General features: G+C 51.2%; 1 protein-coding gene across 1 annotated transcript in view; it reads left to right on the top strand.

Annotated features, from left to right (window-relative positions):
- Nucleotides 1-20,611, top strand: part of TTC28 (tetratricopeptide repeat domain 28) — an 812,316-nt gene that overhangs the window by 768,088 nt on the left and 23,617 nt on the right. The window contains exons 13-14 of the mRNA XM_006869297.1: nucleotides 11,652-11,792; nucleotides 19,497-19,641. Of these exons, the coding sequence (XP_006869359.1) occupies nucleotides 11,652-11,792; nucleotides 19,497-19,641 (286 nt within the window). The remainder of the gene's footprint in view (nucleotides 1-11,651; nucleotides 11,793-19,496; nucleotides 19,642-20,611) is intronic.

Genomic DNA, 20,611 nt, shown 5'->3' with positions numbered 1-20,611 from the left:
CTCTTCCAGGATCCCCTGGCCCCTTCCTTCCTCTAGTTCCTTGTGCCCCTCCCTCCAGGTTCCCCTGTCCCCTCCTCCAGGGTTCCCTGGTCCTGTCCTCCAACTCCCTGGCTCCTCCCTCCAGGCCCTCCTGGCTCCTTCCCTCCAGGCTCCCCTGGCCCCTCTGCATCTACATAGAGCAGTTCTTGACTGTACTTTAGCTCCTCACCTAGACTGTGCCCTCCTGGAGGACACCAGCTCTTCTCTGGGTGGGTCCTCAAGGCGACAAGCAGCCTCTCCAGATCCCTTGTGTGAGTAAGCACATTCCATCCTGGACTGTACAGTTCTGACATCTCGGTTCCCTCACCTTCACTTCTCAGAGGCCCAGTGGTCCTTGGGTTTGCCCAGGCAGTGAAACTCTTCCACATGGGAGATGAGGACTATGAGTTTAGTGCTCCAGTTTGGGGTGTTGGGAAGGAGCAAGCACTTTCTCTCCAGTTTTGAGGAAAAGCCTGGTTCCAGACAAGACTCCCGGAGGCCTTCCTGTCCAGGCCTGAGGGCAGTATGGTTTCCTGGACCTGAAGGGGTCTGCTGCTTATCACAGTGACCGGATGTGGTCATGCAGGGCAGCCAGGGTCTGGCCCATTACTGCAGGAGAGGAGAGCTGTGACCAGGGGTAGAGAGAGGACAGGTAAGCAGATTGCTTGGCTAGGTGGCTTCATGAACTTTGGTTAATGCTTTGGTGGAACTTTCCATGGGCTCTTCAAGGACCCCTACAGTTTTGCAGGCCTGGGAGAGATACCCCTCATCCTACATCTTTCTGTAGGGACTCCCTCGAGGTACATTCCTGGAATGGAGAGGACCCCATTTGGATGGAGTGGTGACTTCCCACCCTCACACTTCCTCTGGCCTTTACGTGACCTGGCCTAATAGGACCCTAGATGAGCCAGCCTGACTCTCCTTTCCCTATGGCCACTGCTGCCGCCCTGACCACCAAAGATGCCAGCAGTGCAGGCCACACTCCTGGAGGGATGGGGGCAAGGCTGGGATGGCAAAACCTCCTCAGTGTGCATCAGACTATAGTCCTCCGTGTCGACGGTACAAGTTTACAAGCTCTCTGAGCGGCATGTGTGAAGTCCTTTGCTCTGACCACTGTTTTCTCACTCCTCCCAAAAGGGGCCTGGAAGGGACCTCACTTAGAGGGATCACTTGGTGGGCCCTCTTTCCCAAGAAGTGTTTTTCCTCCCTGACCTGGGCAGCTCTCCGACCCCTAAGCTGCTTGAGGACAGAAAGCTGCCTGGGGACCCAATTTCTGGACTGCTTCTCAGCATCATTTCCTTTGGGCAGACCTGGGGGCCTACCTGTCCCTCTATCACCTGATGTGTACTGCCCTGGAGCCTCTGTTAGAAAAGTCCACCTCAGAAGGTCTGTTTTCTCTACACACACGTACAAGGGGGCTTCAGAAAGTTAATGGAAGAATTCCATTCCCCTTTAATTCCATTTTTCCATGAACTCTTTTAAGCCCCTTCGCATATTCATGCAGTGGGAGCAGTGCTTGCTTTGCTGGGGGGAGGAAGGGGACTTTTCCATTTTTGTTACCTTTTCACCTAGTTTACATATTTACAAGTATATTTTCCTTATAGAATTAAGAGAAAGTAAACCTGGTTGAAAGGAGCAGTACTGAGCTTTTCCTAGTTGTTGGCATTGTTCACTGAGGAAGGCGCACATTGATGCTGAATGCTGATCCAGTATCAATTCCACTGGCTACTCACACTAATAGCACAATACCGGTCATTTGTAGAGCCCACCTCACCTCACGTACTCTCATCTGATCCGCAAAACAATCCGGCGTTTTTCGCTTTTTCTTACATATTTTGTATACACACAAGTATGCATGTGATTGCTAGGTTTGTTCACAAGACTGGAAAATGAAAAGATTCCCCTTCTCTTTTTGCCTACCAGGTGCCAGGGTCTACACAAGTTGCTCTACTTACATTATCTTGTCAATCCTAGAAGTAGCTTTATTTAATGAGATTAGCTCCGTGTGATAAACCCTGGACTGTGAACCACAAGGCATGCAGTTTGAGCCCGCTAGCTACACCACGGGAGAAAAACAAGGCTCTCTGTTCTTATGAAGATGGTACTGCAGGATAATCACTGGACTACTAACAGCAAGGTCTGCAGTTCAAACCTACCAGACACTCCTAGGGAACACTATACAGGGTTGCTGAGTCAGAACTAACCCCACCGCACTTAACCAGCATCAACAATCACATATAATAGATGCTTTAATAGAAATAACACAAACAACTGATCATTATTTTCTTACAGTTTGGAGGCTTGAAGTCTGAATTTGGGACACCAGCTATAGGGCCCCTGATAGCATAGTATATTGCAAGCTGGGCTGTTCACCACATGGTCAGCAGTTCAAATCTACCAGCCACTCCTGGAAAGAAAGATGAGACTTTCTGCTCTTATAAAGAATTACAGTCCTGGAAACCCTCTACCCCAGAGTCACTCCGCAGCTATAGTGGAAGGCTTTCTCTCTCTCTGGGCTCTGGGGAAGGCTCTTGTTTCCTTTCAGCATCTGTGGGCCTGACTTCCCTTGGAGATCTCCATATGCCTTGGTATCGATCTTCCCCTGGGTCTAGGAGGTTCTCAGCACAGGGACCCTGAGTCCAAAGGACTCATACTGCTTCCAGTGCTTCCTTCCTAGTGGAAGTCAGGGCTCTCTTCTGCTTGCTTCTCTCTTCTTTTCTCTCACAAGATGGAAAGTGAGGCAGGTCAGACTCCAAGCATATTCCAGTCACATGGGGTCAGGGCACACACCCCCAGTCCCCTTACAACTGATTGACTGATGGCATCAGATCACATCGTAAAGAATAATTACATCATTACATAACTGCCAAACCACTGCGAGTCATGGCCCAGCCAAGTTGCCATATGTCAGGGTGGAGGAGAGGGCTACAGTTCAATCCATGCAATGCTTAGAGAAGACACTGGTACTCAAGAAGCCTGATAACCAAATTATAAGCGGGCAGGGGACTCAAACCATGTTCTCAGCCGCGAGGGCTTTGGCTCTTCCTGCTACAACACAAAGTGTCCTTGTGGAAGGATTTATTGATCAGCCAAGTCAAGTGCTGTGGTAGAGACCATCAGAAGCCCCATCCATTGCCAATACTTCTTCAGCAAAGATTTAAAAAAGAAGAAGCCGTGTAATGGAGCTTTCCAATTGATGACAGTCATTCTGTATTTCCGAGCACAGGCTATTGAGCTACGGAAGTGAAGCCTTCTCATTTGTTTGATCACTGTGTTTTCTGAAAGAAGCAATGCAAGGGGAAAACCCACACATCCCTCTTCTAAATGCTTAAGTACAGGCTAGATAATTCCAGGTCAGGCGATAAGCAGGGTGCATGCAAGATGCTTTCGAGTTCAAATCACACAACTATTCTGAACCCCAGTAGCTGGAAGCTTTGCTTTTTAAAAAAAAAAAAAAAGAAAAAAAAATTCAAATAGTCTTAAGAAGGCATTTCAGAAGAGGATTTTTATTCTTTTATCAGTTTAACAACCCAGAGCACATATCAATGTACTGATTGTTGGTTTGGCTGTATACAGAGATTCTTGGCAGATAAATGTCATCATTTAACTTCAGGCCCACAGATGGTTTGTCCTGTAGCTGATAACTATTAGATAATAGTAGGGATTACAGTCTTGAGATGATACAGAGGAAAGCAATTTCTGGGGTAATATACAGCAGCAAGGAATTAAATCTAACCTCATCCAAATATAAGTGTTTCCAGAGAGATAAGTGAAGGTGTAGTCGTGACTTTGAATTTCTGAGTCCCCGTAACACCCCAAGGCAGTGTCCACAGCAAATGCAGGAGAGGCCATACTGCTAACCCGTGAGCATGAACTTTGATGTCAGAGTCTCCTCTAGCAGCCGGGACATGTATCAGTGGACTCCTTGGTGGGAATCGAGCCTTCACATCGTTCCTGCCCTTGTGGGTAACTTGTGCACATCTCCCTCAAGCATGTATCTGACCGTCCCCTGCCCACTGCTCTTCCTGGCCTTTCTAATGGGTCCCCCAAATTTGAATGATGCCAGAGCCATGGGCAGCTGTGGGCAGGTTCCTGAAGACTCTTTGTGGCCCCCACCTCCTCTCGCCTCACATCATACAAGACTCTGATTGCAGCCGGTAGAAGACTGTCAAGCTTGCTTAAACCCAAGAGGAGATTTATAATAAAGTTATGGGGCAGGGAGTCCCATGGAACGCAAGGACCAGGAGCTGTGGGGCCCTGGACTGTCAGACAGTCTGGCTCCTCCCTGTTCAACCATCCCTCCAGCAACCCTCCCCCATTACACACTGGCTCTCGCTGCTCAGTCCTAGATGGAGAAGGGGTTCCTAAGCAGCTCTTGTATGCAGACAGTCAGTCTGCAGCTCTAGCTACAGCTCTCTGAGTTGTAGGGTGCGGATTTGGGGGCAGGATGTAGGAAAACGGCACAGGTCAGTCAACACAACGGTCTCGTCACATGTACCTCTTTCTAATGTCCACAACATGCTCTGCTGCTGGTTCCAGAATCCTAAAGTCCAGGGTGTTGGCACAGTGTGACTTGGCATGTTGTTGTTACGTGCTATCAAGTTGGCTCTGACTCATAGTGACCTTGTATAGGGTTTCCAAGGAGCGGCTTGTAGGTTTGAACCACTGACCCTGCTGTAAGCAGTCAAGTGCTTATCCTACAGTGCCATCAGAAGCAGGCTCAAAATGATCATTCACAGTGGACCTCAAACAAGTGCTTACTGTCACCAGCTTAATTCTTTGTAAAGGGACCTATGCTTTGCAAGAAAGGGCATTCAGCTGTCCTTGGTCTGGTCCAGAGATTGGAGTTCCTCACTCACTGTTTCTAGCTTTAGGGTTGTGAATGCCTGGTGATCATCATGCAAGAAAACCAGGGGTGGCTGGTGCGGTGGGGGAGTGTGCAGAAAGAAGGTGCCGGAGACATAGATAAGGGTGTGTTGGTGTGGCTTTGGAGAGTTGCAATGGCAGAGGTATGACAAGAGAGTGTGTTGGGAGAGTCAGGAGGCCAGGCCTGCCAATCAAAGCCCCCTGTAGCCTTTTGCCAAGCCCTGTCCCCAGAACAGGATGAGGTCCGGCCTGCCTCCTTGTGCTTGGTTCATGGGCCAGCTCTGTCTTGGGGGAAGCTGTCTCTGGTGACGACATGATGGATATTCCAAGAGTGGATATTCCCAGGGAGGTGGATGTCAGGGAGAAGCTGTAGCCCACCTGGGGACTGGCTCCCTCTAGCTGTCCTCTCAGCCTCTCACCAGGACCCAGACTACTGCCCTCACGTAGCCTGCTAGCTTCTCTTGCAACCCTCTGCCCTTACTGTTCTCCAGGACTGAAATGATCGAAGTCTCAACCTTTTAATCCCCATGCAGAGAACTGGGAGGGTCCATCCAGGGGTTGCGCCAAGTGGGCATGTGCCAAGTCTGGGGACCAAGTCCACTTGGCAGAAGTTATTGTAAATGGTAGACAGGGTCAAGGGCCTCCAGCTGTGTGGACAGGGAAGGAGTAGGAAGGAGCAGGAAGGGGAGAATGGACAGGTAGGGCCATAGCATGTGGGGCACCCCCCACTTGCACACACTAGGTCAGTAGCCCCCTCTTCTTCCAATCCTACTGAAGGACCCTGCGCCTGATCAATGGAATGGTATTGCAGCTGCTCCTAATTGAAAGCTTGGGTCTTTGTTACACCTGGAGACACTCCCCACCCCTCCTACCACCCCCACCCCCGGTAATTCCAGGTTTCAGGAAAATCTCCATACCCCTGCCCATTTTAAACTCGCCAAAACTGTATCCAGACCACACCGCCTTAAATACCCCAGTCTGGAAGAGAACAGATGGGCTCTTGGTCTCCTTTGGTTACTTAAAAGTACCCCGTCCCAGGTTTACTCTCAATAAACCCGCCTGCTGTTGAAGCCAAGACTTTCTCCTTTGTCTTTCTCTTTCTTTTCCTTACACCTACCCTGCCCCCCTGACAATATGTCCACATTGTCAGGAGGGACCAGTCACTGGAGAAGGACATCATGCTGGGTGAAGTGGAAGGTCAGCAAAAAAGAGGAAGACCTTTAATGAGATAGACTGACATAGTAGTGGCAGCAACAGTGGGCCCAAACATAACAATTGTGAGGATGGGGCAAGACCAGGCAGTGTTTTGTTCTGTGGTGCGTAGGGTCACTCTGCACAGAATTGACTCAGCACCTAACACCACCACTCTGTCCCACAGCTCACATCCTCTCTCCCGCTCCAGGCTTTCTGGTGGCCCCTCTACTGAGCAATGACTACCATTTTTGTCTGATGAGAGCAGAATGGCCAAAATAAGTGCCCAAGTGCTCCTGGTGCCCTTTCTGTGTGTCCACTGTGATTTATTCACTCATCTTCTCAAGTTCATTCATTCATTCATTCATTCTGTCTCCTTCTCACTGCTGCTCCCCACGTGGTTACCTACCTTTCATCTCTGAGCACCTGAACACACCACTGTGTAATGACTCACTGGGTTGCAGTGGTCTGCCTGTCCACCTGGCGCCTTCTCTGAGCTTCTCAGACAGAAGCCATGTTGACTGTGAGTTATCCCAGTCCTAGCCAAGGGCCTGGCACATGTGAGGGGGGCTTCAAAATTTTTAAATTCCATTTTCTTCATGAACTTTCAGAGGCCCTCTTATATCCCAATGAGTCGGATTGCTGGGTAATAGGATAGTTCTATGTCTAATTTTTTTAGTAAGTGCCATGTTGTTTTCCATAGTGGTTGTATCATTTTACAATCCCACAAGCAATGGATAAGGGATCCATTCCCCCCAGAGCCTCACCAACATTTGTGCTCCTTTTTTCTAGAATCAGTGTCATTTTCACTTAGGTGAGATGGTGTCTCATTGTAGTTTTGATTTGCATCTCTGTAATGTTCAATGATCATGAGCATCTTTAATTGTTCGTTAGCTGCTTAGAGATCTTCTTTTGGTGAAAGTTCTGTTAGTGTCTTTTGCCCATTTTATAATTGGACTGTTTGTCTGTTGTTGAGTTGTTGAAATTTACTATAAATTTTAAAGATTAGATAGACTTTTATCAGATATATCATTTCTAAAGATTTTTCCCTATTCGGTAGGTTCATTTTTACTCTTTTAGTCATGTCTTGTGATGAACGTAAGTTTTGAATTTTTTATGAGGTTCAATTACCTATTTTGTTTTCTTCTATTCATGCATTTGTTGCTATGGTTGATAGTCAGTTTTTACAAAAGATTAGGTCTTACTGTTTTCTCCTGGGCATTTTATGGTCTTAGGTTTAAGATGTAGCTCTCTAATCTATTTTGAGTTCGTTTTGTGTATGGTGTGAGGTATGGGTCCTGCTTTGTTTTTCTGCAAGTGGGTATCCAGTTTTGCCAACACCATTTATTAAAGAAAAGGTTTTTGTCCCATGGAATGGGATCGATGACTGGTTTAAATCTGAACTCAGAATTCTGTTTCACCTCTCTACAGTACAGACCTTTTATCTTGGCTTGTTTCATCTAACCTAAAGCTTTTGAGAAATAACCAAGATGCTGACTGTATGTTGACTATGGGTGATGAGAGCCGACCCACCCACCTTCTTTCCAGTTTTAGGAAGAAAACATTCAGTCTTCTGCCATTGGTATTCTGCTAGCTGTAGGGTTTGTTGTAGATGATCTTTATCAAGTTGATGAGGTTCTTTTCTTGCTGTACGTTTTGTGTTTTTTTTTAAATCAAGCATAAATTGGTGTTGGGATTTCCGAATTCTTTTTGGCATTGATTGATTAAATCATATGTTGTTGTTGTTTTTTAAGTCTGTTAATGTGGTGGATTATATTCCTGGAATAACCCACCTTCTCTGCCTTTCCATGATTAAGGTGTATAATTCTTATATGTTGTTGGATTCTATTTGGCAACATTTTGCTGAGGATTTTTGTGTCTGCTTTCATTTGGAAAATTGTTCCCCCAGGTTTTTTCCCCCCAAGTTGTTTCCCTGTAGAACAGTATTTGGTATCAGGGTAACATTGGCCTCTATTTCCTGGGACAGTTTTTGACTCCTACAGGTCCTCGCTACTCCTGTCTCTGCCACTTCTACCACAGGATTGGTTGTGAGCTTCAACAGTGGAAAAGAAAAGAGCAAAGACACATGGAGCCCTCCTTGGTCTCCCTGAGATGGAACTAGAGGGCTTCCCTGGCACTCTGTCTGTCAGCACTGAGCCCACTTCTGCCTCAGTAGGGGATGCTGAGCTTTTTCTGAGGGCTTCCAGAGAAAAAAGAATGGAACACTCACTACCAATTAAGTGGCACTGAATTCTGATCTGTTCAGGGTTTGTAGTTGTATTCAACAGGAAAGACAGAGTAGAGTTTTACCAGAACCGGAACATGATCCCTCTGGGTGTTTATAACAGGTATCAATGACATTTGTTGAAAGAGAAAATGAATGAGATGTAGAGGACCTCTCTTGAGCCCCAGACCTGCATATCTAACAGCCTCCAAACCTTCTGGAAGGAGGGGACTAACTGCTAACTAAACCAGCAGCACCCGAGCTGAACCCCTTCTTCTCCCACTAACACCCTCGTCTGTGTCACCAGCTGAGCTGCAGCCTCTCATTGGCTGCAGGAACCTCTGACCTTTACCTCCTCCCTTCAGTGAGTTTTCCAGGCACAACAGTTCCTCTTCTGTACTGTGGATTCCATGGTTTCTACTTCTCTACTCTCAGCCTCGCCTCCCTAGTCTAATGGAACAGCCAGAACCATTGGTGACAGCAGAGCTCAGAACATGGGAGGAACCAGGAAAGGGTGTGACTTTGAACTGCCCGGCAGCCAGGGGCTGGGAGGTTAGAGCACTGGAGTGCGGCCCTCCCTGAACCCTGTGAAACACTGGCCCAGGCCGGCATACTCAATCCCACACATGGTGTATAAAGTTGACCACCACTCCCTAGGGAACGGAGCCAGGCCACGCTTCACTGAGCCTTACCCTGGGACTAGTAACAGCCTCTACCTGCTCTCCCTCCTCCTCTGTAGACGGCATTCTCTACTCTGCGCCAGGTCAACACATCCCAAAGAGCCACCCTGACTCTGCTTCCCTCTGCTCAGACAGAGCTCCCAACTGCCTGCCACTAGTATCTTCACCTTCCCACCCACTCACCCTCAACTTTCCTCCACTGGGCCATTCCCTGGGCTGCAGATCGGTCCCTTGCTGTCTCATCTCCCTCTGTACCTCTTCTACAGCATTGCATCTGCCTGGAAGGCCCTCCTACTACACAGCCACCTGCCAAAGTTGTGTCCTTCCAAATAGTTCTCTAATGCAGCTCACTCTGCTTCTCGGCACCCCCTGACCATGCTGGCATGTTCATTACTGACCACTAGCCTCTCTATACGCCCTCTTAATGCACTGTAGCCACTGTCCCTTAGATCTCTCTGCTGAGGCTGTCAGGGCCCTGAAGGCAGGTGTGCTCCACAGTTGCTCAGCCCCAACAGTGCCGGCCCGTAGGTCTCAGTAACCAACTGAGTCCAAGTGAATCAAACCAGAGCATGTGGTACAATGTGCCACCTCCAGAAGGCCTCAGACATGGGGGTTGGGGGGAAACACGTGATATGAGGAACCATGGCAAGGTGTTCTTGTAAATGGGAGAGTACCCTTCTGAGACTTTGCCTGTCTGCTTTTCCCTCAGTGGTAAGACTTTGAGGGTCAGGAAATAGGAACCAGCCTCACGGAGCAGGATTCTGAGGGTGCAGGCTGCCGCTGACCCAGAGAGTGAAGCTGCAGGATGCAGGATAAGGGAGCTGATACCGCTTCCTGCCAGTTCCTCTCCTTGTGCAGCACTGACCAGCTGACCAGCAGGCCCCCATGTCCAGATGACAGATGTGTCCCTGGACAGGGTGCTTATGGAGTGATATTTACCAGAGTCTCTGTGTAGAGCCTCTGCCCCCCAATGGGGCTTTTCCAGCCTCTGGCTGCTGAAGCTCTTGGGCCCGAGATGAATGACTCTCCTTCCTGTTTGCCACAGGATGGCAGCGTGGGGACCTGTCTAACCCTGAGAAGTTCCCTGGTTTCCCTTGCTCCCCATATCCATCCCGTGATTCCCCTAACCAGACCCCAGCAAGGTGAGGCCTAGAGTCCATGAGAAGAGTCTGCCTACCAAAGACCCCAAGAACAGGGTTCTAGCTCTTGGGCCGAGCCATGTGGCTTTTCCGAGCCTCTGTTTCCTCAGATGTGAGTTAGAAACAAGGAGAGCCACCTCACGAGGTTGTCGTTCAGATACAGCTAAGGCCTCCCTCATCCCTAAGCCACTCATCCATCCAGCACTATGCCCAGTACTGTGTGTATGGAGGGTTGCTTCAAGAGGGTGTCTAAGGAGAAAAGTAGTCGAAGGACTAGGCCTCCACCAGCCCATTGAGCCTGGTTCTTCGGTGAAGGGCATGGCTGGCCAAGCAGCCTTACCTGTGTGCTGGCCCGGGGCTGCTCTTCTCTAGGGCTCCAACCCCATGGAATCTTCCTCAGTGATGGGGCATTTGCTGACCTTCAGGAGGGGAAGGATGCCGGAGTCCAGATGTCAATAGCTATTTACCAGGGTTTGCATCACACACTGTGTGTCATCTGGCTTCAGAGCCACCAGTGAGGAGCCCTTCCCTTCTCCACGTTGTAACCCAGATGTTACCTGCCGTCTGAAGCAGATCATGTTTGCCTTCATGGAACTCGAGTCTCCATGCCTCTTGGTTCTCAGGACAGGAGGTGCAACCTACACAACGCCTCCCCATCCCAGAGACAGTCTAGGAGTCTGTCTTCTGGCTCTGATTCCCTGGAACTCTCCACTCTCCCATATTGATCCTGGCCAGCAAGAAACATGACAGGAAGTTGTCCTGTGGACTGCAGCTGTTCTGTGGACTAGATATTACCCAGTATGCGTCCTGGATTTGAATGTGATTATGATGCCGAAAGAACACGAGGGCTCACTCCACTTGGAGGATTTTCTTGACTGAATCTGAAATGGTTGTGAGGTGTGATATGGAGGAGGAGGAGGATGGCGAAGGGCGGTCCTCCCATGTTGTTCTTGCTCTCCTCAGAGCACACTGCTTGTCTATGCCATTTAATCAGCCTTTCATCATTTTAATCATGACAACCTGTTAAAGCACCCCTGGGTGCTGCTCTTCATTTAAAACCCACTGTAAGATATTTGAGTTCAATCTGACGTGGGGAAACAGGAGCAAAGATGCCAGGCCCCAGCAGCCACACTCCTCAGCTTGCTTTTCTCATGGCGCTCACTCACTCTGGCCTCACAGCCCCTGTGACTGTGTGTTTGTGTGTGTGTGTCTCAGCATCTGGAAATGCCATGTGACCCTGTGGGCTCCCACACATAGCACGGTGGCTGCACAGAGCAGGTGCTTAGCTCCCTGGTGTCTGGAGTGGAATGGGCTGGAGTCCGTGATGAGCAGGTGACCACACTGACAGGTCCACTTCGGCTCTGCTCTGAAAGGACAGCTGCTAGCTCACCAGACACAGCAGGCCCTCTGAGCACCTGATGTGCTGGGCCACGTGCAGAGCCACGTGCAGAGGGGCGGAACAGCAGGATGACCTGAGACCCAGGGCTCAGCATGCGCCTTCTCTGATGGGCCTCTCCTCTGCTTGTCCTGCAGGGCCTGCGTCAGCAGCGAAACCGAGAGTGAGGCTGGGGACATCATGGACCAGCACTTCGAAGAGATGAACAACAAACTTAACTCAGTGACCGACCCGACGGGCTTTCTGCGAATGGTTAGCCGCAACAACCTCTTTAACAGGTGTGTGCTTGCTTTCCAGTCCCGGTCCCCACTGGTGTGACAAGAATGTGCTTCCCTCAGGCTGAGTGGCACTGGTGTTTGCTCCTAAGCCCCCAGCCTGACAGGCAGACTTTTGTGACTGTCCTCACCTGGCTGGGACGAGAGGCCCAGGAGCTGTGTCTCAGTGCTGATGTCCTGCAGGTAGCTTGTGGCTTCAGTGGCCTGAGACTCCATGGGTCCCTCTGAGTGGAGATGCCAGCCCCGTTGGAAGGGAACTGAGACCCCACCCAGGCCCAACTCGCCTTTCTGCATCAGCCCCGTTTCCCTGTTCTTTCACCAACTAGGGCTTCAGGGATTTCAGATGAATAGGGTTGAATGTGCCTAACTAGCCCACCTTCATCTGGATCATGAGGGTGAGATCCAGGCTGGGTCCAGATAAATGAGGACGGGGGCAGCATTCCATCTGTCATTCGTTGTTACTTGGAAAATCTGGACATCACATTGTGGCAGTCCTCTCTAGAAAGACAATGCAGTCCCTGCCACAAGGCCAAGGACCTGCCCTCAGGAGGGAAGCAGGTTTGCACGACCTGCTGGGAGTGGGGGTGGGGTGAGGACAGCCTCTGCCTGGCAGCCCTACTGGAGATGCCACAGCAAGACTGGGGCCACGCTGCCCAACAGCACCACTGTATGCCATCTGCTCTGCCTCTTGTTTCGGTGCCCTCACAGTGACAAACATGCAGGAGCCGGATGGGAAGGGAGACCGGTCTGGGGACCAGGTTTCAGGAGGCCCAAGGATCAAGTCTGGTATTCTGTCCTGGCACTACCAGGAGGTATGCCATTACCATGACTGAACCAGAGAGCAGAGCAGTTTTGCAGGACCACCACCATCCCTGAGCCAGGACTGGTGCCCCTCCGTGTCTCTGGGGCAGTGCTGACCTTGAATTCAGCACATGAGATGTATGCGCCAGCGCTGCAGTCAGGAGCTGGGCCCAGGCAGTCCTCAGGAGCAAAGGGGGGGCCACGCCATGTGCCCTTGCGTTACTGGCTCAGGGCTGTTGTTGGGGTTGGCCTGAGTTTTCCATCCTGAGGCTGGCGGTTTAGGGAAATCAGTGCTTGTCCTTCTGAGCCCCTGTGGCTTGCCTGTGAGCATGATGATGTTGTTGTACCATTTCAACAGCACTGTCTGGGCCCTGTCAGCCTGGGCATCAGCCTGCTTGCTTCTGGCCTCGATGCGGGAGCTGCTCACTCAGAGGCTTAGGCAGTCAGAACACGGCAAGTCACGGTGCACACCAAGGCCAGCTCACATATCACAGAGGGCCATCCATCAGTCTATGAGTAGATGCCACAGCAAGACACGGGCCACACTGCCCAACAGCACCACCAGCATTGTCCTGCCCACCTCTTCCAGGGCTGCCCTGCCTGTTTTATGCCTTCAGTACTAGGGATCACACCTAAGACCAGTCCTGGCTTGGCGCAGAGCAGACTCCTGCACACTCCTTGTGTGGAATACATCCGAAGCACCTGCTCCCCGGAGCTGTAGAGGTGGGGTGCAAGCAGCCGAGAGCGGGACCTCTGCTCACTGGCGTGGCACTTGTCCCCTCTCCAGGGTCTCCTTGGTCCTTTTGTGCCTGAAACTTTGGCTAGGCTGGGCTGGGCTGGCAATGAGGCAAGTTTTCTCCTGCACCCCAGGAATTGGGCTTTGGGCTAACTGTGTTTGGGGAGGTCTCTGCAACTACTGGTTTTCTTCTTACCTGTGACCTTAGGCAGAAAACAGATTTGCATTCTCAGCCCAGGGCAAGTGCTATCCACAAATGAAAAGTTGTCATTGTTAAGCACTGTTGAGTTAATTCTAATTCATAACCCCCACCCCATAGGGTTTTGAGGAACCGCTGGTGAATTTGGGTTCAAACCAACCTTGTAGTCCAGTGCTTATCCTACATACAGCACTATACCAGGACTAGGAGCTCTTTTCTCATATAGTGTCCGGATCCTGGTTTGGCCCCCAGAGGATGTTCATGTTGGTTATTGCCCCTCCCTTTGGCTGTTCCTAAAGACACTATAAGGAACCCTGAGGGCACAGTGCTTCAGTGCTCAAATGCCAGCCAAAAGGTAGATGGTTCAGATACCCCCAGTGGCTCTGTGGAGAAAGATCTGGTCATCTGCTCTCCTAAAGATTGTTGATGTCGCTAAAGTGCCATCACGTCAGTTTCAACATGTAGCAACCCAGTGTTGAGGAGTGTGCTAGGCTGTCACTTTCCTGGGAGCTGATCAGCAAGTCTTTCTCCCATGGAGTTGCTGGGCAGCATCAAACCTTTCTGCTCGCAGCAGAGTGCTTAACCATTGCACCACCAGGGCTCTGTATAGCCTAGAAAAGCCCTATAGGTCAATTCTAGTCTGTCACATAGGGTCGCTTTGGGTCAAAAATCATCTAAACAGCACCTAACAATAGCAGCAGCAGAGACATCATGGTCACATTGTTAAGTGCTGTTGAGTCAGTTCCGATGCAAAGTGACCCTGTATAGGTGTATAGGGTTTCTGAGGAGCGACTGGTGAGTTTGTACCACAGACCTTGCTGTTTAAACCCACCTTGCAGTGCAGTGCTTTATCCTGCGGTGCCACACCAGGACCCCAGGGCTCCTTTTGTTGTTAAGTGCCATCGAGTTGTATAGGGTTTCCAAAGAGCAGTGGTGAGCTTGAACTGCCCACCTTGTAGTTCAAACGGCTTTGCAGTCTGGTACATTAACCCACAGCGCCACACCAGGACTCCTTTTAAAATTGAGGTAAGAGCCCACTCACAGGGACAATCCAACAGTTGGATCCCGGGCTCAGCTACATGGAAGAACTCGTTTGTCAATCCATTTAGTCTCCATTCTTGGTCTTGAAAGTCTGAGAAGTCCGTGTGTGTGAGGGGGGAGGTGCGGCACTACCGCTGTATGCAGCCCTTCCTTACCTGGAGTCTTGGGAAGCGTACAGAGCCGCAGTCTGTACGTGTACGCACGTGTGCGTCTGTGCGTGTGTACACGTGTGTACATGCTACCAGATCCAGCCCGGCAGCATGTGGTCTCCTGCAGCCCCGTCGTGGCCATAAACCCTCTACTGCCTTCAGGAGCGGTCTCTTCATCAAGGATGGGAGATCCACGAGCAGCGCAGGGCCCCCGGAACGTGAACTACAGCCCTGCTGGTGCCCGGCTAGCTCCGCACCTGCACCGCTGAGCTGCACATTCTAGCCAGGAAACCCATCTCTCCTTTTCCTGTCACTGCTCCGGCCGCTGTGTAATGGAGGAACCTTTCTCCAAAAGTAGATGAGTAAACATCAAATGAGGGACGTGCCATTAAAGCTGGCTCTATCTGAGCGCTCACTCCCCCAGAGCCCGGTCGCGTCCCTACATTAAAGTGACCCGTTAAAGGACAGTGAGCCAGCGCCACCTGCTGGCACCACATAGTAGTGCAGTCCTGCCTGCCTGAGGTGTAAACCCAGAGCCTTCTCCTCCTCCGGGACCCCCACCCCCACCACCGGGGAATGTGTAGTCTGTAGAGCTCATGCAATGCAAGTCTTAGCCCTCTTTGCCCCTCGGTTTCAGATCTTAAAGGACAAGCAGCTGCCTCCGCAGGTCTCTGAGGGTGTGAGGCGGTACCCAGGATGCTTTCGGTGCTCCTTGCCACCCATGTGGGGAGTGCCCAGCCCAAGAAGGGAACAATGCATGTGACAACTGTCCTGTGGTTCTACAGGCAGGAGGACAGCAGGAGCAGCCTGCCCCACAACCCAGGCCACACATATTGACTGCTGTGAGCCCTTCATCTAGGACCTGAACCCCTCAGCCACACTCTAATGAGGGGTTCCCCAGCAAGAGCCCTTCCGCTCCTGGCAGTGTGCTGGGGGTGCCCGTTATCCCAGACAGGTGATTGCACCTGAAGCTTCTCCCAACTCAGATGGACCCTGCACTTATACACATGAGGGCCGGTGGCTCAGGAGGGGCCTTGGGGCTGTGGGGTCCTGGCACTCCGCCAGCAGTTGACAGAGCCACTAGCTTTAATAGCTTGCCAGAGTCTTTTACTTTGAAAGGATGTTTTATTTTTGAAAAGATGAGACCTATGAGAACTTCAGCCCTACCTCTTCGATTTACACACGAGGAAAAGAGCAGTCCCTAGGTGGTGCAAAATGAAAGGTTGGAGGTCAAGGCTACCCAGAGGTACCTTGGAAGACTGTCCTGGCAGTCTCCTCCCAAAAAATCAGCCATCAACAATCCACTAGCATACAGTTGTATGCTGTCAAACATGGGACCACCATGAGGCAGGATGGACTCTACAGCAACTGGGTTTTTGGTGCTTTTTAAGAAGTGCCCTGCCTTACCCAGAGTCACATAGCCAGTTGATGACACAGGTGGCCTGCTGACACTGTCACATCATCTGCACACACTCCTCTGGGGACAGCTGCCCTTCCCTGAATGGACATGCAGGTCAGTGGTTTGTCCTGACCAGTGCTGAGGCCCCTGTGGCCAGGCCTCAGGCACCCCCCAGGCTGGCCTGGGCTCAGTGCCCAGCAGCCTGGTGGCCAGGGAGGGAGAGGCTAGTGCACAGCAGATGGGGCACAAGTGGGTATGACAGCCGGGAGAGCAGGACCAAAGCCTCCATGTTGATCTCATCCAGGTCTGGACACTGGGCCGTGAACGCTAACTCTGCATGCCCTGGGTGCCTTGCCCTCCCTTCCGCACCACCTGGAAACATGCCCAGAGGCCAGAGAGGGTCTCCCAGGATACCTCTGCAAAATGAAAAGTTTCCTTGAAAGGTTGCCAGGAACCCTGGTGGCATAGTGGGTTTAGTGTTGGACTGCCAACCAAAAGAGTTCAGCAGTTTGAACCCACCAGCTGTTCCTTGGGATAAAGATGATGCTGGCTGCTCCTATCAAGACTAACAGCCTTGGAAACCCTGTACAGGGTCACTATGAGTTGGGTTTGCAGTTTGTTTGTTTGGTCAAGACACTAGATGCCCCTCAGTTATGGAGTCAGGGTGTCTAATGGAGGCTGCTCTGACTAGCCCAGCCTTGGGACCCCCTTACCTTCCCCAGTTAGCCTGAAGGCAAGCCTGACTGCCTAAGGAGGCCCTTGGGCCAGCTCCCACCTGACACACACAGCCGCAGACCCTCCTGATCCTCTTACAGCCCCAGCCTGGCTCTGTGACTTCTGTCTACCCCCTCACACAGAGCCCCAATGCTCCAGTGTTGTGCCCTCCCCACCAGTAGGCTGCCTCCAAATCGTCCCTGGGTGCCTGGCTCACATGATGCTTCTCCAAGCACCTGACCACAGGCTGGAATCCCTGCCTCATGCCACGGTGGGAGCTCTTCTCTGTATCATGATCCAGTTCGAGGACCCATGGTGAACCCCTCTGGGGACCTACCCTGCCTGGCACCATGTATGGAGTGGGTTTGCCTGGTGGGCCCTTTGGGTTCCTGGGACCTTTTACGCAGGTGCCAAATGCCTTCAGCACTTGGGCTGTGAGAATGTTTCCAGAAAACTATAAGCATCAATTTTCCAGCTGATGGTTGACTTTTGAACTTTTTCTTGGTCGTCAATTGAGGATGTTTCCATTCCATACTCTGCCATTTACTCTCAGGCTCATAGTGATGAATCCGTGTCTCGTCACCAGTGATGATTTTTTTAAAAGAAACGTTTACCTTCCTTCGAGTATCGGTCCAAATTTTGTTTTCAGAAATCCAAACACTTCTGCTCTTCCATGAGCTGTTTGGGTACCCATCATCTCACACACACTTTTTGAAGCCCTAGTCTGTTGTGGATTATTTCATAGGCAAAGCCAAGGCTGATTTGCACACAAATTCACTGTCACTCATTTATTCAGCAGAATCATTTCACGTGCACGCTCATTGTTGTCATCAGACGTGGATGTGGACGGCTGTTTATTTAATATAACTGGAGTGCGGATGGTTTTTGACTCACCTTTGTATATCACATCATTGGATGACTGACACTGATAGTAAACATGACTAGGGATTCTGGAGGAGCCATATGGAAGGTAGAAAACAACTCTAGTGAGACCCTGTGTTTCAGGACCCCGCTCCGCAGGGCACTTGGCTCGTCTGGAGAGGGCTGTGCTTCAGGCCCGCTGGAGGAGCTCCCGGGGTCTTCTCTGGACCACAGAGACAGGAAGCCCCCTGGAGCTGGAGCCTCTTTCTCCTGTTCAGAGTCAGAGCTTTGGGTTTGTGCTGCACCCCACCCATCACCATGGGTGGAAATGCAGCCTCAGACTTGTCTGGGGACACCCCCAGGGGTTCCTGAGACCCCCTCTTGTATTCAATGTCTGTCTGCATCGCGGCTGTCTGCAGGGCACAGACAGCGGGGACAGACCCGCCTGTCCTGCCAGTGGCTGCTCCGGACAGGGTTCCTCTGCAAGAACACGGCACTTCCCAGCATGTCCTGTGGAACTGAGTGAGCCTCGGAGGCTCTCTCAGGGGTCTCTGAACTTTGGTTATATTGTGGCCCCTGATTTCTGGTGATTGCCAGTATTTCTGGATCGAGGAGGTCTCTGGACAGTTCTCTAGGACCTAGGTTGTGTGGAGCACTGCAGAGAACAAGGGGCAGAGAGAGCCAGGTGAAGAGGCCATGCCAGAAAGCACACATGATCATTATTCTTGGCGGCCATATATCCTGGATCGACCTAGGAAAGGAAGCTGACCTCTGGATTTCTCTTAGCCGACACTCAGTTGCTGCCTGTGCAGGATGCCTGGTGTCTGGTGTGAGGAACCTGGGATGCGGGGCAGAAACGCTAAAATGATGTGCAGAGTCTCCATGAAGGTCTAGAGAGCCTTGATTGTTGTATAGTTGTTCAAAGCACATCACAAGGCAACTATGCTGAGACAACAGCCTATAGGCTCTTTTCTGTTCACCTTTGCATTTTGTCCTCTGAAGAGCCCCAGGGCCTGGTAGACCCATGGGTGCTCAGGGAACTTGTTTTTTAATGAATGAGTGAATGAATGAATGTTCTTATCCTGTTGGGAGTGTGAAACTTGGGGTCTCTGGGGTTGAAAATACTCTGTGTACTAGTAAAATGATATGGACTGACATAGTGGTGCAACACTGGGCTCCAACATAACAACTGTGAAGACAGGACAGAACCAGGCAGTGTCTGTCCTATTATACGTAGGGTCACTTTGAGTTGGAACCAACTCAACAACATCTAACAACTACTAATAAAATGTTCCCTGGAGATGATGGAGCAACAAGCCAGCCACATTGGAGTGGACCACTCTGCAGGCGCTGTCTAGCCAGCGGCCCCCAGTGACACCATCTTGCACCTCTGTGGAGGGGGCGGGCTGCAGGGTCTCAGGCAGGTATCCATTGGTGGACCCAAGCCTGAGGTTAGGACCAACATGCTTCATGTGTTGTCTGGCTTTCCTCATGGGAACCCTGTGGGCACAATGGGTTTAAGTATTGGGCTTTTTACCCAAAGGTCAGCGGTTCAAACCCACCAGCCACTCCAAAGCAGAAAGATGAGGCTGTGTGCTTCCATATGAGTTACAATCTCCAACCCCATGGGGCGGTTCTGCTCTGTCCTGTGGGGCCGATGGCAGTGGGTTTGGTCTGGACACTTCTTCTTGAGCCCGGTGAGGCTATGCTGATAGCTGGTGGCCCTCACTCCACATGGGTATAACTGAACCCTCTGGGCAGCACGTTGGGACACTGCTGTGATGACTGTGATTCACCCTCTCCCCAGGAGCTGCCAGAGCATGACCAGCCTGTTCAGTAATTCGGTGTCACCCATCAAGGACGGGACCTCCTCTCTTCCCAGGAGGCAAAGCTCGTTCGCCAAGCCCCCTCTCCGTGCTCTGTACGACCTGCTCATCGCGCCAATGGAAGGGGTAAGTGCCTCCAAGTCAGCACGGGCATCTCAGTGTCAGAGCCCACGTGTGTCCTCCTTAGACCTGTAGCTGGACTCCTGAGACAGTGATCCTGCTGGGCTGTGGGTAGCAGGCGAGCTCTGAGCTCCCACGTCATGGCCCTGCAGGCTGAGTCTGGCCCTGCTGCCCACCTCCCATAATCTCACCTCTGCCATCCCCAGAAAGCCTTGAACAGGTCCCAGCTCCCTTCCTGCCCACCTCTGACGTGGTCAGAGTCACAGACGTCACCATGCAGAGCGTGGCAGTGCCAGGCTACGGGCAGAGCCCCGCCCAGGTCTCCCAACCCACAGCTGGCAGAGGTCTGGGACACAGTGACACACAACGGAGTTTGTGGGTTTGCATTTGATTTTGGGGTCCAGTTTGAGGCAGAAAGTGGAAGATAACAGCAAGAAACCAGGGACTAGATGCCTTGGGACCCTCTGTGTCCAGCCTAGAGCTGCTTCTGAGCAGCTCAAGCTGCAGGCAAATGCTGGGCAAACTGTCCCCTGTCAAACCACATGTTGCTAATAGGACCCAGAGCCCAGTGTCCAGGCTGGAGGTGATGACTGCACATGCTGGGTGGAAAAGGAAGCTGGGGTGAGGAGGGACACCTGTCCTCCTTGAAGGGGACTCTATAGTTTCAGTAGGTGTGCATTCCTGGGCCCCTCCGCTGTGACTTAAAGACTAAAGATTGGCTAAGGAGTCAGTGGTGGCTGTGGCTGGACAGTCTTCAGGGAGCCTGGAAGGGGAAGGTCCGTGGACTCAAGCTTTAAACATGTCAGAAATTAGCCAAAATACTGACTTTATACAGCTAAGGTGCCCTGATAGCATAGCGGGTTATGTGCTGGTCAGTAGTTTGAATCTACCAGCTGCTCTTGGGAGAAAAATGAGGCTTTCTGTTCCTGTAAAGATTTACAGCCTCAGAAACCCTATACTACAAGGGTTGCTGAGT

The sequence above is a fragment of the Chrysochloris asiatica genome, unplaced genomic scaffold (assembly GCF_000296735.1).
Source record: "Chrysochloris asiatica unplaced genomic scaffold, ChrAsi1.0 scaffold00128, whole genome shotgun sequence".
NCBI classification, from domain to species: Eukaryota; Metazoa; Chordata; class Mammalia; order Afrosoricida; family Chrysochloridae; genus Chrysochloris; species Chrysochloris asiatica.
The sequence above is the reverse complement of the archived record's forward strand: the minus strand, read 5'-3'. Positions and strand labels throughout refer to the sequence as shown.